The 14,579-nt window shown below is 43.7% G+C and overlaps 1 protein-coding gene across 4 annotated transcripts in view; it reads right to left on the bottom strand.

Annotated features, from left to right (window-relative positions):
- RHOBTB1 (Rho related BTB domain containing 1) overlaps positions 1-14,579 on the bottom strand; it is a 190,190-nt gene that overhangs the window by 44,700 nt on the left and 130,911 nt on the right. For all 4 annotated transcript variants that reach the window (XM_036735059.1, XM_036735062.1, XM_036735061.1 and 1 more), the window contains exons 2-3: positions 5,047-5,248; positions 4,269-4,372 (exon numbers count right to left, since the gene is read on the bottom strand). In XM_036735059.1, coding sequence (XP_036590954.1) covers positions 4,269-4,372; positions 5,047-5,238 — 296 coding nt within the window. In that variant the 5' untranslated portion in view covers positions 5,239-5,248. The remainder of the gene's footprint in view (positions 1-4,268; positions 4,373-5,046; positions 5,249-14,579) is intronic.

Here is a 14,579-nt window from a genome sequence, read left to right on the forward strand (position 1 = left end):
AGAAGCCTTGCCTGTAGTGGAGAGAGCACTGGCCCTGGAATCATAGGATCTGAGTTCAAATCCTACCTGTGATGCTCATTAGCTATGTGACCCTTGACTAACTCACTTCAACTAGCTGGCCCTTGGGTGCTTCACCTAGAACAAAGAGGAGGTTGGAGAAGAGCAGGGACTCTTCACCTGGGGCCACGTGCTTGGTTTTGAACATTTCGATAGCTGTATTTCAAAATAACTGGTTTCCCATTTAATCCTACAGGTTTTACTTTATGCATTTAAAAGCATTATTCTGAGAAGAGATCTAGGGACCTCCCCAGGCTGCCAAGGGAGTCCATGAGCCAAAACAAAGGTCAGAGCTCCTGGCTTAGGGGGACTCGGAGGGTCCTCGTTAGCTCTAAACCCAGGCTCCTATTTAATGCAACTCAACGATAACTGCTCTGTGGAAGATGCTTCCCAGGCCCTTGCTGGGACACAGAGATATAAAGCTCTATAATCTGGCTCATTCCTTCCTCTCCTGTCTTCTTGGCCCTTACTCCCCTTCGTGTCCTCTTCCCTCTAATGCTGGTCCTCAAACAAGATGCTCCCTCAAACAAGGCGTTGTCTCTGGCTGTCCCTTCCCCAGACCTGAAACACTCTGACTATTGACCTCCCTGGCTTCTTCTGAGACTCAGCTAAAAGCCTGCTGCCTCCAGAAAGCCTTCCTCTAGTCCTCTGCACTCCAATACCTTCCCATTGTTAAGGATCTCCTATTTATCCTGTGTGTACACACATGTATATGTATGTATGTTGATATACGCATGTGTATACGTATATTAATATAGACAGATATGTACACATATGTGGGTATGTTTGTAAGTTTATTTCCCCCATTAGATTATAAGCTCCTTGAGGACAGGCACTGGTTTTTGCCTCTTTTTTGTATCCCTAGTGCTTGGTACAGTGCCTGGCACATAGTAGGTTCTTAATAAATGCCAACTGATTGCTTCATTGGCTTCCTTTAAGTCTTAGTTAAAATCTTCGCAAGAAAACGTTCCTGGCTCCTCCCAGCAATGCAAGGTTCACAGCCAGCTCCAAAAGACTCACGATGGAAAAAGCTATACGCATCCAGAGAAAGAATTATGGAGTTTGGTTTTGTTTCTTCTTTCTCATGATTCATTATATCGGTTATGATTCTTCTTTACAAATGGACTATTATGTAAGTAAGTTCAATGTGAAGGTATATGTAGAACTTACATGGGATTACGTGCCATCTTGGGGGTGGGGAAGAGGGAGGGGAGGGAGGGTGAGAAAATTTGGAACCCCCCAAATTGTGGAACTGAGTGTTGTAAACTAAAAATAAAAAATAAATTTATAATTAAAAAAAAAAAGATGTTCCTGGTTCTCCTTGGCGCTAGCACCTTCCCATTTCTCCTGCTATTTCTAGTCTGAAGTGTTTTGCCTGGGGCATTGATAACTTAGGTGACTTACCAGGGACCTCAGGATCATTGACTCAGCTGGAAGGCATCTCAGAGACCATCTAATCCAAGACTCCTTAACATTTTCTGTATCATGCCCCTTTTGGCAGTGTGGCAAAGGAGGCTTTCTCAGAATTCTATTTTTAAGTACTTAAAATACATAGGATTGCAAAAGAAACTAATTAAAACTAATAAAAAATAAGAGGAAACTAATTGTAAAACTCTGTGTTGTGTAAATATATATGTGTATATACATATATACACAATACATAGGCATACATACATATATGTGTGTGTGTATATGTATGTATGTATGTATGTATGCATGTATGTATGTATGAAGTTCCTGGATTAAGAACCCATAGTCCAACCCACTCATTTGACAGCTGAGGAAAAAGAGACCCAGAGAGGTTATAAAGGACTTTCCCACGGTTGCACAATTAGTGTATGTGCGAGGCAGGTCTAGAACCAAGGTCTTCTGGACTCCAAGACATGATCTCTACCCTCTAGGCCACACTGTAGAAATCTGTTGCCACTTTAAAAACCTCACCCCCTCTGGGAGTCCTCCCTGAGAGCTGCCAGCAAAGAGAGTACCTCTCCTCCCATAAGCTGTCTCGGCACACCATATTGTGATGGGCATTCTCCTTCTCTACTACATGTTCTATTTCTTCCCTCCTAGACTGTAAGCTTCTTGACGTCCCAGACCATGTCTGGAATACAGACATGGAGACAGCTCTATATTCCAGCCCAGTGAGTGCCCCATCAGTCAGCTGTATGAAGCATTTATTAAGTCCACACGAAGGGCTCCATTACTTTTTGTTTAGCATATAGCAAGAGCTTAATGAGTTCTCACTTTGTTCATTCATTCGTTTGTTCATGTAGCCACTGAAGTGAATGTGAGGCCTTTACAGCGGATGCCCATCTCTCTGTGGGAATGGAACCCCATATTCTTCCTTCAGGATTCATTTTCTCATCGCCACCTCTTCTTACTTTTTTTGAGGAAAAAACAGCATCTGGTACTAATGCTGATTTTGTATTTTGGAACTCCATCTAAAGAGGAATTTGGAGATGGTTTTTGGGGAAAAAGGACATCCCAATGAATCTGAGAGGGTGTTTTAGATGTCATGAAGGACCCAGGGAAGCAGAGCCACCTAATGTAGCCACAAAAAGGCTGGAACAGCAGATGGAGCCCAGAAATGGGGCTGCCCAGTCTCAGAATGATTGGAAATAGTCTGGCAGAAGGCAAGGGAAGTGTTATGTGGACTGAGGAGACAGGCAGCAGAAGGGGAAGACTTGGGAACATCCTAAGAGCTGCCCCACCCACGGCTTCCTCTGCCTCTTCAGTGAAGGGGAAAGTTTAACTGAGCCTTGTGAGCAGAAGAGAAAAGAAAGGAGACCTAGGGCTCCTGTGGCAACAGGGGTCATGGCTTGTGTAGACTCGTCTCATATCTCACAGCTCCACAGAATTTTCTGCTGCCTTATATGGATTGGACTGACTTGGGATTCAGAATGGTGGATTCCAAGCTGGATGTCCCCTTGGATGGTAACTAGGCCAAGCCCCAGAGGCAGGTCGGGACAGTCCAAGGTATGCTTGATTTCAAGTCAGAGGCCCAGGGTTCAAATATCTCCCATCACTCACTCCTTGGGTGACTGTGACTTGACTCCTCTTGGCCTCAGTTCCTCATAAGTAAAATGAGTGGGTTGGACCGGAGAGCTCCTGAGGTCTCTTTCAGCTATAAATTTAGATGACTTAGGATACATTTTATAGGCAAACACCAGAAAAACCAAGCTGACTTTACCAAGGTCGCACACATCGGTAGAAAGCGGAGCTAGGATTTTAACTCAGGTCCAGTGTCTCCAATGTTACCACTCTGGCTGCTCCCTAAATCCTCAGGGCAATATTGTGGGATTCGGCAAAGGTTGGACCACACAATGAGAAAGCAATTCTCGTGGATGCCCATATTTGGGAGGGCCTTCAAAGGGCATCTGGTCTAACACAGGAGAAAGAGCCCTGAACTTGAACTTGAAGCACCTGGGGTGAAACCCAACTCTACCTCCGCTTACCTACCTGACCTTTGCCAGGACTCTCAACTCCCACTGTCCTCATCTGTAAAAGAGGCGCTTGGACTAGATGACCCTGAAGGACCCCAAAGGACCTTCTGTCCCTAAGTCTATGGTTCACTGACAACATCCCCCAAGACTGGCCTGCCAGAGTCCGTCAGAATTCATCCCGGGAGGCTTCTCCCTTTTCCCTTCCTTGCTCTCTCCAGCGCTTAGCACAATGCCTGGCACACACTAAGTGCTTAATAAATGCTTATGGATTGCCATCCACAGAATCCCATACTGCTTGTGGATGGCTCCAACTGTTGGGAAGCTTTTCCTTACGCTGAGTTGAAATTGGTTCTCTCTCCCTGACTGCCCCATTTAATAAATGCTTATTGATTGACAAACTGCTTCTCATGTGGGATGACCCTCCTCACCACCCTGGACACCAACCACTCTCTCAATGGCCTTCCTAAAAAGTAGTGCCCAGACCAGGACAGAATCCTGCAGATGTGTTCGAACTAGGAGGGACAGTACAGCCGACCTCTCTCCCCCTTTCTCTCAGATGCTATTTCTGTCCATGTAGCCCAGGTTTGCATTGGTTACTTGGATCACCATCACACACTGCTGACTCATCTCAAGCTTGAGGTCCACTAAGATCCCCTCCCATCTTTTCCACATCATGTGATTTCCACCTCTCCTCTACTCTGTTTGCTTACTTGATATTGCAAACCCAAGCATCGCATTTTTTTTTAAATTAGGCTAGATTTTATTTACCTGCCATAAGCAAAACGCCTGTCTTTGTGGTGGTCACCAAAGGTATCCCAGAGCCTGAGAGAAACACTCACTTCATCGACGACATCTCGAGAACGTTCTAGGACCTGCAACAGAGACAGAGCAGGGAGGGTCACTTCTGCTCAGGAGGTCACCAGGCCTGAAACATCCATCTGACAGACTGGCTGCTCGGTTGCCTTATTCTAAGAGACTTAGCTCCTTGGATTTAGTCTATCTTGGACGGATCCACTTATCTACATGTATCCTCCATTAGAATGGGCAGGGATCAGATTTTTGTCTTTCTTTGTATTCTCATTGCTTAATACAGCAGGGCTCGGTATATAGAAGGTGCTTAATAAATGCCTGTTGACTACTGGCAGACAGATTTGCCAGTTTAAAAAGCTGTGTGACTCTGGGCAAGTCACTCCATTTCTTAGGACTTCAGAATATTTTCTAAGACTCTAAATGGCAAAGCAGTTACAAATCTACAATGATAGAGGGAGTTTCTTAACTGGGAGTTTCCTATCCTAATGAAATCTTAGGTACAATCCAAAGAAAGGGGTCCACTAGTATTACCGCCCCTAATGAGGCTTAACCTAGAACTAGCTTTCTTCTGTGAATGCTCTGTGAAAAGTGAGGCAGCCCAGGGATTCTCGGGTCATTTTTGTTTGCTGCTCTGCTTCCCTGCCCAACCACTCAATTTAGCATTTTAAGGGGATGGTCAGTCTCATTTGGAAGGCACTCAGGCCTCTGGCCCAGCAGGATGGTGGGTCCCCCTTACCTCCTGGCAAACTCGGTACTGGTCAATGGCCCATACTGTGGGCACATGAGTGGCCAGCAGCTGGTACTGGGTCAGGGTGGTGTTACATGCCCTGGCACAGATCAGTCGGGTCTTTCCCACAGCATTGTCTCCGACCACGACACACTTGATGGTTTCAACGTTGGGCCTTTCGTAATCCATGTCAGTGTCCATTTATCCAAATCTGCAACAAGAGGGTTGTTACACAACTCTCCTGGGGGCCCTCCTTAGTTCTGAGGTCCCAGGTAGTACGCTATCCCCCCTCTTTGGATGGGTCTTCCAACCCACAGAAAGCTCCAAGTTCATCCCCAGCTTGTCTGAGAGCAAGGAAAGCCTTATCTCTACCCACATCGGGACAAAAAACAAAACAAAAAGGACACAGTTGTCTTAATCCCAGATGATGGATTCCACTTAACATGTTATTTTCTCCTCAGTTTTCTGTAAATACAAAGCTGCCAACTGGAGATGGATCTCGGTTGAGGGGGGATGGCTGGCATGGGCTGCCCGCGTCTAAGAGCAGAGGAGACTGGATACCTATTGGCTTTACTCTGACACTCTGGCCCAAACCGCTTAGGCATGGCTAGTCAGGTGATGTCACGGGCCTGACCTTGGAGATTTCATCTAACAGCCAATTATGAAAATGAGTCCTAGATGGTTCTCCCACCATGATGGGGGCAGGTTCAGCCGGGCAGCAACAATGTGCGAATGTAAAGGCCAAGTCTCACCTTAAAGGAAGGACAAGTGAACACAATGGATGAATGAGTAAAGCGTGGGTGGGGGTGGAGACTGAAGGGTGGGGGTGGAGACCAAAGGGTGGGGGGGGGCGTAAAACAACATCTTTGTATGTGGCAGTGTAGCCACGGGATCATTCTCAAACAAGAAAATTGTTATTTTCCCCTTACTCTATCATCATCATCAAATAACTGAGAAACCCTGATTATTGACCAAGGATTCCCAATCTCTAACACGAGGGCACGAGGGAGACTGGGATCTGGAGGGACAGCATTGGATCCTGAGTTTGAATTCTGGCTCTGTCATGGACAAGCTGTGGGATTTCTTGCAGATCACTTCAACACGCAACAATCAATGAACAGAAAGTTCTCGCCACCAAAGTCATTCGCTCTGTCAAATGGTTCAACATCAGGAACTGAGATGATTTTGTCAACAGAAAGGGTACTAGAGAAGAGGCATGAATTATCAGATGCTCTGCAGCTGCCCCCTAAAGACCATGGGACCCTTCTATGCGACTCATAGCTAAAATCTTCTGTGTGTGGTCTCCACCATTAGAAGGTGGGCTCCTTGGGAGCAAGACTCATCTTACTTTTCTATTTCTATGCCCACCATTGTGCACTGCCCACATTGGTGCTTAATAAATATTTCATTCATTCATTCTTTCATTAACAAGCACTGATTAAATACATGTCTACTATCATGCCAAGAACCTTTTCTCCATAAAAATAAAGAAGTTGGAAGAGATGACCTTTAATTCAGTTCGATTTAATTAATTTCGACAAGCATTTATTAAGTACTTACTATAGATGATGAGGGGCAAAGTGATGTAATGGATAGAAAGCTGGTTTTGGAGTCAGGAAGATATCGATTCAAGTCTCTTCTCTGACACATATTGGCTGTGTGACCCTGGGCAAGTCAGTTCTCTGCTAAGTTACCTAGACAACTCATTTGACATCACAGGTTTCAGACATTTAACTACAGGTTGCATTGGTGGAGGGAGTTTCTTCACCCTGCATCAATGAAATCTTAAGTGTGATTGAAAAAATACCCATCTGCGAGGTTTTGCACTCCAAGGTCTTTTCCAGTTTCAGAGCAGGTAGAGCACTGGACCTAGAGACAGCAAGAACTAGATTCAAATCCCACCTTAGGCACTATTAGCTGTGGGGCCAGGGGCGAGTCATGTATCACCTTGAAGCTTCAGTTTCCTCATCAGCACTGACCTCCCCGCCAACCCTGAGGCCACAAATAAGAATGCAGAAATGACTTGTTAAACTTAAGGCGCCATATTAATATGAATTGTCCTTATCAGCATCCTTTTAATTTCCCTGAAATCTTAACTCTTCAAGAATGAAGAGTTTAAAAGTGAAGCTCCCTGGGGGAGCTTGACAATTAAACTGCTAGCTGCAGCTGGGAGAAGGATGGGGGGGGGGGGCGGCGGGGACCTTGCTTGTTATTCCTCCCTGCTAAGAATCTTCAGAAACTTTGGGAAAGGGCTAGGTGATGAGGGTGGGAAGGAAGTCTGAGATGTCTTCAAGATCACAGGAGCACAGAACCAAGTTTGCCTTCTCCATTAGACTGTAAGCTTAAGGGCAGAGATCACCTTTTGCCCTTTTAGTATCTCCAACATTTAGCATAGTGCCAGGCACATGGCAGACACTCAATAAATGTTTACCTGATTGGCTGGGTCAGGATGACCCAGTGAAGAGGCCAATTTTAGCTTATCTGACTGCTGGATGGATCCAATCTCCAATCAGACTCACTTCCAAACAACACTTACTAATTTTTCTATTAGTTATTAGTGGACTTATCTGCCTTACATCTTGTATTTATTGCCCATTTATTATTCTGTAAGAACTCATTCCTCAATTGAAGGAAAGGTCTTTGAGAGCTGGGATTGTCTTTTTGACTTTGTAGCCCTCAGCTCTTGGGGACAACGCCTGGCACATAGTAGGCACTTAATAAAATTTTGTTCATTCATTAATGACTTAATGTATATAGTGAGGCAGGAGAACAATTACAGCTGACATCTGTTCGGCACTTGAAGGTTCTCATTACAATCCGGTGGCATAGGGAGTGCACAAATAATTTTCCCCATCAAAACGGATGAGGAGACTTCAGCGCTTTACCTGGGGTCAAACAGCTAATAAGTGTCAAGAAGCTCGGTTTGAACCCAGTGCCCCCACCTTCTGGTCCAGGGCACTGTCCACCACAACAAAGGAGCCTCGGGTCCTTAGTCCCACTTGGTCTATTTTTTTGTTTGTTTGTTTCCCTCACTGAGTCCTAAGTGATACGCTCAAAACAGAGGAAGAGAAGAGAGTGGTGGAGCTCTTCTCTTGGTTCATCTTAAAGACTGCTGAGCGGCCAGCCCTCTGGGCCAAGGCTCTTTGACCCCCTCCAATCATGGGGTCCCAAGGAAAAATCAGGCATTGCCAAGTTGTTTATGTCCTTTAGCCAGAGTGTGTGTCCCACATAAAGAGGTCAATCAATGCACATGCCCAGCTCTATTATGCACATAGATCAGTAGATACAAGGTAGGGTATGTGGGGTCCAAGAACAGATTCAGATGAAATGCTAGGAGGAAGAGAACCCTTTTAGCTGGGGACAGGGGGTGGGGCACAATGAGAAAAGGCTGGATAGGAACTTTGCAGGAAGGGTTTTTAAGTTACAAAGCCTCGATTATCTCTCATGCTCAAAAACAATTTTATTTTTTGGAAGGACATTCATGGCAAGGTACAAAACTCACTATCATCTGGGTCAGTTCCAAGCAGGCAGTGGTGTCCCATGCAGCACAAAATCTATTCTATGAACAGCATTTCCCTACTGTGTGTCAGCGTACATCACATCACCAGGTGCAGTGCACCAGGGCAAATTCCATTTGTTTCTTCTCCAAGCATCACTGCCTTAAATGACCCAAAGGTTTAGTGATGCCTTGGGACCATCTGGAGAGGGACTATTAAGAATCCTGTATTTACCTCTTAAGCTGACGTGGCTTCAGGCAAACAATGAGTGCTTAATAAATGCTTGCTGATTGATTGGACTTGGAGTCAGAAAAGACCTGGGTCTGATGACTGTCTCTGATACTTCCTATTCACTGTGTGACGAAATGAACCTGCCCCCACTGCCCCCAGTTTCATTTTCTGTGTATAAGGGGGATAATAGCACCTGTAAACACCTTCACAGAGTCATTGTGACCAGTGCTATAACTAGCAATTTTGGTGTCTGGGGCCAGTGGTACAGATTAGCAACACATTGAATCTGACTTTGTAATTCATGGTGTGAAAAAAATGCAATAAGCAATGAAGACCAGTTCAATCAAATGGTTAGAAGAATTAGAAACTATAGTGACTTCTAACCACTAAAAGAACTTGTGTTAAATTTCTGTATCCCCTAACTTTTGATTTCTTGAGGCAAAGCTCCAGTCGCCTTGACCTAGTTACAACTGGCTATAGAGATGAAATGGGCTAATCAAGTAAAGTGCGTTGTAAACATTAAAGCAGTATACGAATTGGGCACTCATTCCACTGTACCCCATTACCTCTACCAACTATGACGAGGAAGCTAGGTGCTGCAGTGAATAGAGTCCAGAACCTAGAGTCAGGGAGACTTGAATTCAAATTTGGCTCCAGACAAGTAATAGCTGTGTGACCCTGGGTAAGTCATTTTACCTCCTGCCTACATCAGTTTCCTCATATGTAAAACAGAGATAATGATAGCACCTACCTCCCGTGGGTTGTGACAATAGAAGAGGTAATGTTTGTAGAGAACATTGTATAACCTTAAAGCACTATACAGATGTCCATCATCATCATCAGCATCATCGTCATCACTAATGAAAGGACTCCATGGTAGGGGCACTGGAGGAGATCAGGATCACAAATCACCATTCTCTGCCCTTAAGGAGTTTACAATCTGGGAAGGGCCAGTCCCACATATGAAATGACAGGAAATGCGCAAACACATGAATACACGAAGAAAAAGGCATTTATTAGATGCTTATTATGCACCAAGCATTGCACCAAGTGCTGGCACAGAAAGAAAAAGAGTAAAGGCAGCACCCTCAGGGAGCTTAGAATCTCCTGGGGGAAGGAGCCCCTAGGGAGGAGTTATTTTGGTTTGGGAAGTGACAGGGATGGTGACTGAGGCGATGAGAGAGGAGACTGACGCAACTTTTCCAACTGAAGAATCTGGTTATAATTCCATATGATTTTGGTTTTATAATAATGCGATGATTAAATTCTGTGGTATCGCAGTTGTTCAGTATTTTGAGTTGTGTCCAACTCTCCGTGACCCCATTTGGGGTTTTCTTGGCAGAGATGATGGAGGGCTTTGCCATTTCCTTTTCCAGCTTATTTAAGTGTCTGGGGTCACACCTGAACTCAGGTGTGACACTTCTTATGAACCCACTCCCCCCCCCCACCCTGAATCCGGGAGTTAGGTCTTCCTGATTCTAGGCCCAGCAATCTACCCCCTGTGCTACTAGCTGCCCATGGACTGAAAAGAAGTAGGAGAAGGAAGGATCTGAGGTGTTCTTTGAAAGTTAATAACTATATATGAAACTATCAATCTCTCTGTCTATATATACACACACAGATGCATGATATCTTAAAGGAACAGCTCACATTTCTGTACATCTTGAAAGTTTACGATGTGCTTTTATAAAATCACAAATTTAGAGCAGAAAGGGACCTCAAAGGTCATCTAGCCCAACCCCCTCATGCTACAAATGAAGAAACTGAGGTTCACAGAAGTGACCTGCCTGAAGGCACACTGGGAAGCCATGGCTGGAGTCTGGATTCTAACTAATTAATAGCAGTTGATAATGGAGTGCTTAGGAAGAGCTGGGTTCAAGTGCTACCTTTGACAAATACTAGCTAGGTGACCCTGAAGAAGTCATTTAACATCAGTCTCCCAGGGAACTCTAATCCTCTGGTCCTCAATTCGAGGTCCTTTCTATGGTGTCATGGTCTCTCACAAGACCACGTTGAAGTATGTGGGAATGATCTCCCCCATTCTGCAGATGAGGAAAATGGGTGTCAAAAAGACAAAGTAACTTGCTGATGGTCCCACAGTTAATATATATCAGAACTGGAATCTGAACTTGGGACTCATGTCCATGTCCTCCCTTTTTTCCCACAACTTCATTTTCTGGCCTGATACAAAGAAATGTCAGTAGCTTGCCACTGCCCACCTTGGAGCTAAGAATGGTCTTTACATTTATAAATAAACTTTTGTTGTATTTAAAAAAGCAGAAATGATTTTAAATCCCTGGTCATGCAAAAAACAGGCTGTAGGCTCCAATTTGCTGACCCCTGGGAACACTTCCCAAATGTACTCAGATCACATGTGGCAAAGCTGTGAAGCAGCTGGTGTGTTTCTAGGAGTGCCAGGCTCTCCTTCCCTTCTCCTTCATGTGCCTCCTCCTCTTTTCATGGTGGCGAGTCTCAGTAAAAAGGGACTCACAGAAAAGTATCCTAAACTCATTCATACTGAAGGATTTTTTTTAAATGAAGAAATGATTGATGGAACTATTTAAGCTCTCTCTCTCCCCTCTCCTCCCCCCGCCCCGCTCTGTCTGTCTCTCTGTCTGTCTGTCTCTGTCTGTCTGTCTCTCTCTGTGTCTCTCTCTGTTTGTATGTGTAATTCAGTGTGATTTCATTGAGTTAGGGAACTAATTGTGAGGAATCTTTGTCTTGGAGAGTTCTCTGAGTCATCGAGAGGGTGACATAGCCCAATACTTACAGAGAGCAGTCGCTCAATAAATGGTCAATGAAGCAATCAATAACCTTTATATCGAGTCAACTATGTGTGTGTCAGACATTGGGCTAGGTAGGCACTGCGCATACAGATAACAAAAAATTAAACAATCTCTACTCTCGAGAAGAGTCTGCATTCTGATGGGGGAGACAATACATGCACAGAAGTGTATAATGAATAAACAGAAAGAGAATAAATACAAATACTCCCAAGAGAGTTAAATACAAGATAGAAAGGAACTAGCTGTGGGAGAACTGGAAAGACTTCATGAGGGAGGCGGTTATTGACTATTAATTGAATTGACATGAATTATGCTAGAGTTGAAACACAATTAGAATTTTGGTTTAAATTTTAAAAATACCCCCAAGTGCCTTAGAAATAGTTGACCAATATGATAACACCTAGCAGGATTCTGAGTTAAGACTCAGAATTCTTGAATTTCAGGATTGTTGTAGATTCCACTTTCCTAGCTTCTCTGTGATGCCCTTGTTTTCTTGGTGACAAACATGAAATGAACAGTAGGAAGTCACTTAGTCTATAAAAATATGGATGAAATGACAATCGATGATGGACCCGAAGTCAGCTGAGTAAGGAGGATTGACAAATGTTATCTTATCGGCAGACTACTGCAAAACCAAACTAGAAAGGTTTCTGTTGAGCAAAGGGCCTGCAGCAAGAAAGGGAGGGCGGTGTCTTTTATCTGCATACATTTCCTCATCTTGGTTTCCTAATTACTGGTTTTAGCTCAGCAGGAATTGGGGGGAAATGCTCTTATATTTTATTCATGCCTATGTCAGGCAGCTCAGAAGGCCTATGGAAATGGTTCCAGCGCAGAAAAGGAATTAGATGGGACTGGCTAGTTGAGGGGAAAACAATTGTTTCTCACCAGCACAGAGGTTCAGACAACTCTATGAGGAAGAGCCTCATAGTTATTGAAGTCCAAAGGACAGAACTGGTAAAAAACAAAAAAAATAAAATAAAATAAATACTTAAGTTTTCTAATCAAAGAGGACAAATAAGTTGGAGAAATAGCTGGGACTTAAACCCTGGAGTCTCTTTGTCTCTTACACTGACCCTGAGGAGCTGAGAGGACTTCATTTACATTCCCTCAGTATTCTTACAACTATTGAATGGTAATGGAAAAAATGGGTGATTATTCTTTTGCAAAGTATGTGGCACATAGTAGGTACTTGTTGATTTAATAAGTAGCATATTAGCTATCCATCAAAATAACTGAATGGCATGTTAGATATTAGAGTCAGCATCTAAAGAGGTTTCAATTGGCTTTAGACTATTGGGTAAGAAGTTGATAAGACAAAATCTATAGGGATAAATGCAAAAGTCTTATACTTGGGTTAAAAAATCACCTTCATAATTAGAAGACGGAGTGTGGCTGGACAGGAATGCATCTGAAAAGATCTGGAAGCTCAATGGGTCAACAACAGAACAAAGAAGTCAAGAAAGCTAAGGGAAATGAAGCCACATTAAATTGTTCAATCTCCAACGATCCATTATCCAAGATGGAAGGAGGTATTATTCCCATGGTGCTCTGTCCTGGTCAGACCCTATTGGGGGTGTTGAGGTCAGTACTGGATGCTATTTTAGGAAGCATGCTGAGTAGCTGGACATCCTGGAGGGTGAATAAGAGCCTCGGAATCATGAAGTATAAGGTTCGTTAGAAGGAACTGGGGATCTCTAGCCTGGAGAAGAGAAGACTTAAGAAAATACAATAATTCCCTTCAAGTACTTGAAAGACTCAAATGTCTGCTTGTCCCTAGAGGGCAGAACCAGAAACACTGAGTGGAAGTTGTAAGGGAGGCAGAGGAAGACTTGAGATAAGCTAAAAGTGTCTAGTAATTAAGGCTGCCCAGGAATGGAAGGAGTGGGATTCCTTTCACTGGTGGTCTCCATACCAAGGCTAGATGGCTGACCATGGTTTGGTACTATGCAAATGGAATTCTCTCTCAGGTCTCAGTTGTACTAAATGGCTGAGAACCCATGACTCTATAATGTCTAAAATGACCACATCAGACATCTGACATTTATTCTGTTTTCAGAAGCTACAACAAATGAACACAGTGACCTGTGTAGATGAGATGGTAATGACCAAGCGGATGGCAGAACTGGAGCCCACAGCAGGAGGGTCAAAAAACATGCTTTCCATCCTCAAATATCAGTCATTCCGAGCCTTTATTCATGGCTCTGACAACCTCAGGGGTTAGTTAAAAACTGCATGAGGACTTAACGAAGGCTTCAGGTATTATGTATTCACAGTCTATTTCATTGTCTGTCTCTCCTCGCCTTCCTCCAGATCAGTATTCCCTCCAATGAAAGCACAATTTTGGCCTCACGAAGGCCTTTACAATCTTGTTTAAATTGCTCTGTTCTGTGCCCAGTCCATCATGCTCAATGAGGCATTTAAGAAATATTCCCCAATGATGAGGAAATCATTCATCTTTTCAAAGCATAAATTTACAAAGTTCCGTCCATTCACCCAACGTGTTTTTCAAATGTGGGTTTCTAAAACTTGGCCACAAACATCTAAATCAGGACGTTCCCTTGGGATTCAATTTTCTACTTTTGCTATTTAGAGATGGTCCCCAAGAGCTCTGAGGAAAATACACATGGTTCTATCTACTTGAGAATTCAAATATAAGTGGGGAAAAAGCTTATCCCAGAATCCCAGAGTTGGAAGGGCCTTCAGAGGACAACTGATACAATCCTCACCTGAATAGAATGGCAAGCAAGTGGTCAGAGGATTTACCCTCCTCCCCACCCCCAGCTCATGAAAGCCATCTTATAGTCAAAACTGAGACTTAAGAGAGGAGAGATAAGAGGAGAAATAAATGAATCATCCAAGATCACACAGGTAAAAAGTAACAGAAGTGAGATCTGAACTCAGATTTAATATCTCTAAGTTTTAGGAAGTGTTTTTTTTACAATACTCCCTATATATTAGGTCTGAATTTATCTTTCTGCTACTACTCCTACCCCAGTCTGCACAAAATGAATGATTTTTGTAACTGAAT

Source organism: Trichosurus vulpecula, chromosome 8 (assembly GCF_011100635.1).
Source record: "Trichosurus vulpecula isolate mTriVul1 chromosome 8, mTriVul1.pri, whole genome shotgun sequence".
NCBI lineage: Eukaryota > Metazoa > Chordata > Mammalia > Diprotodontia > Phalangeridae > Trichosurus > Trichosurus vulpecula.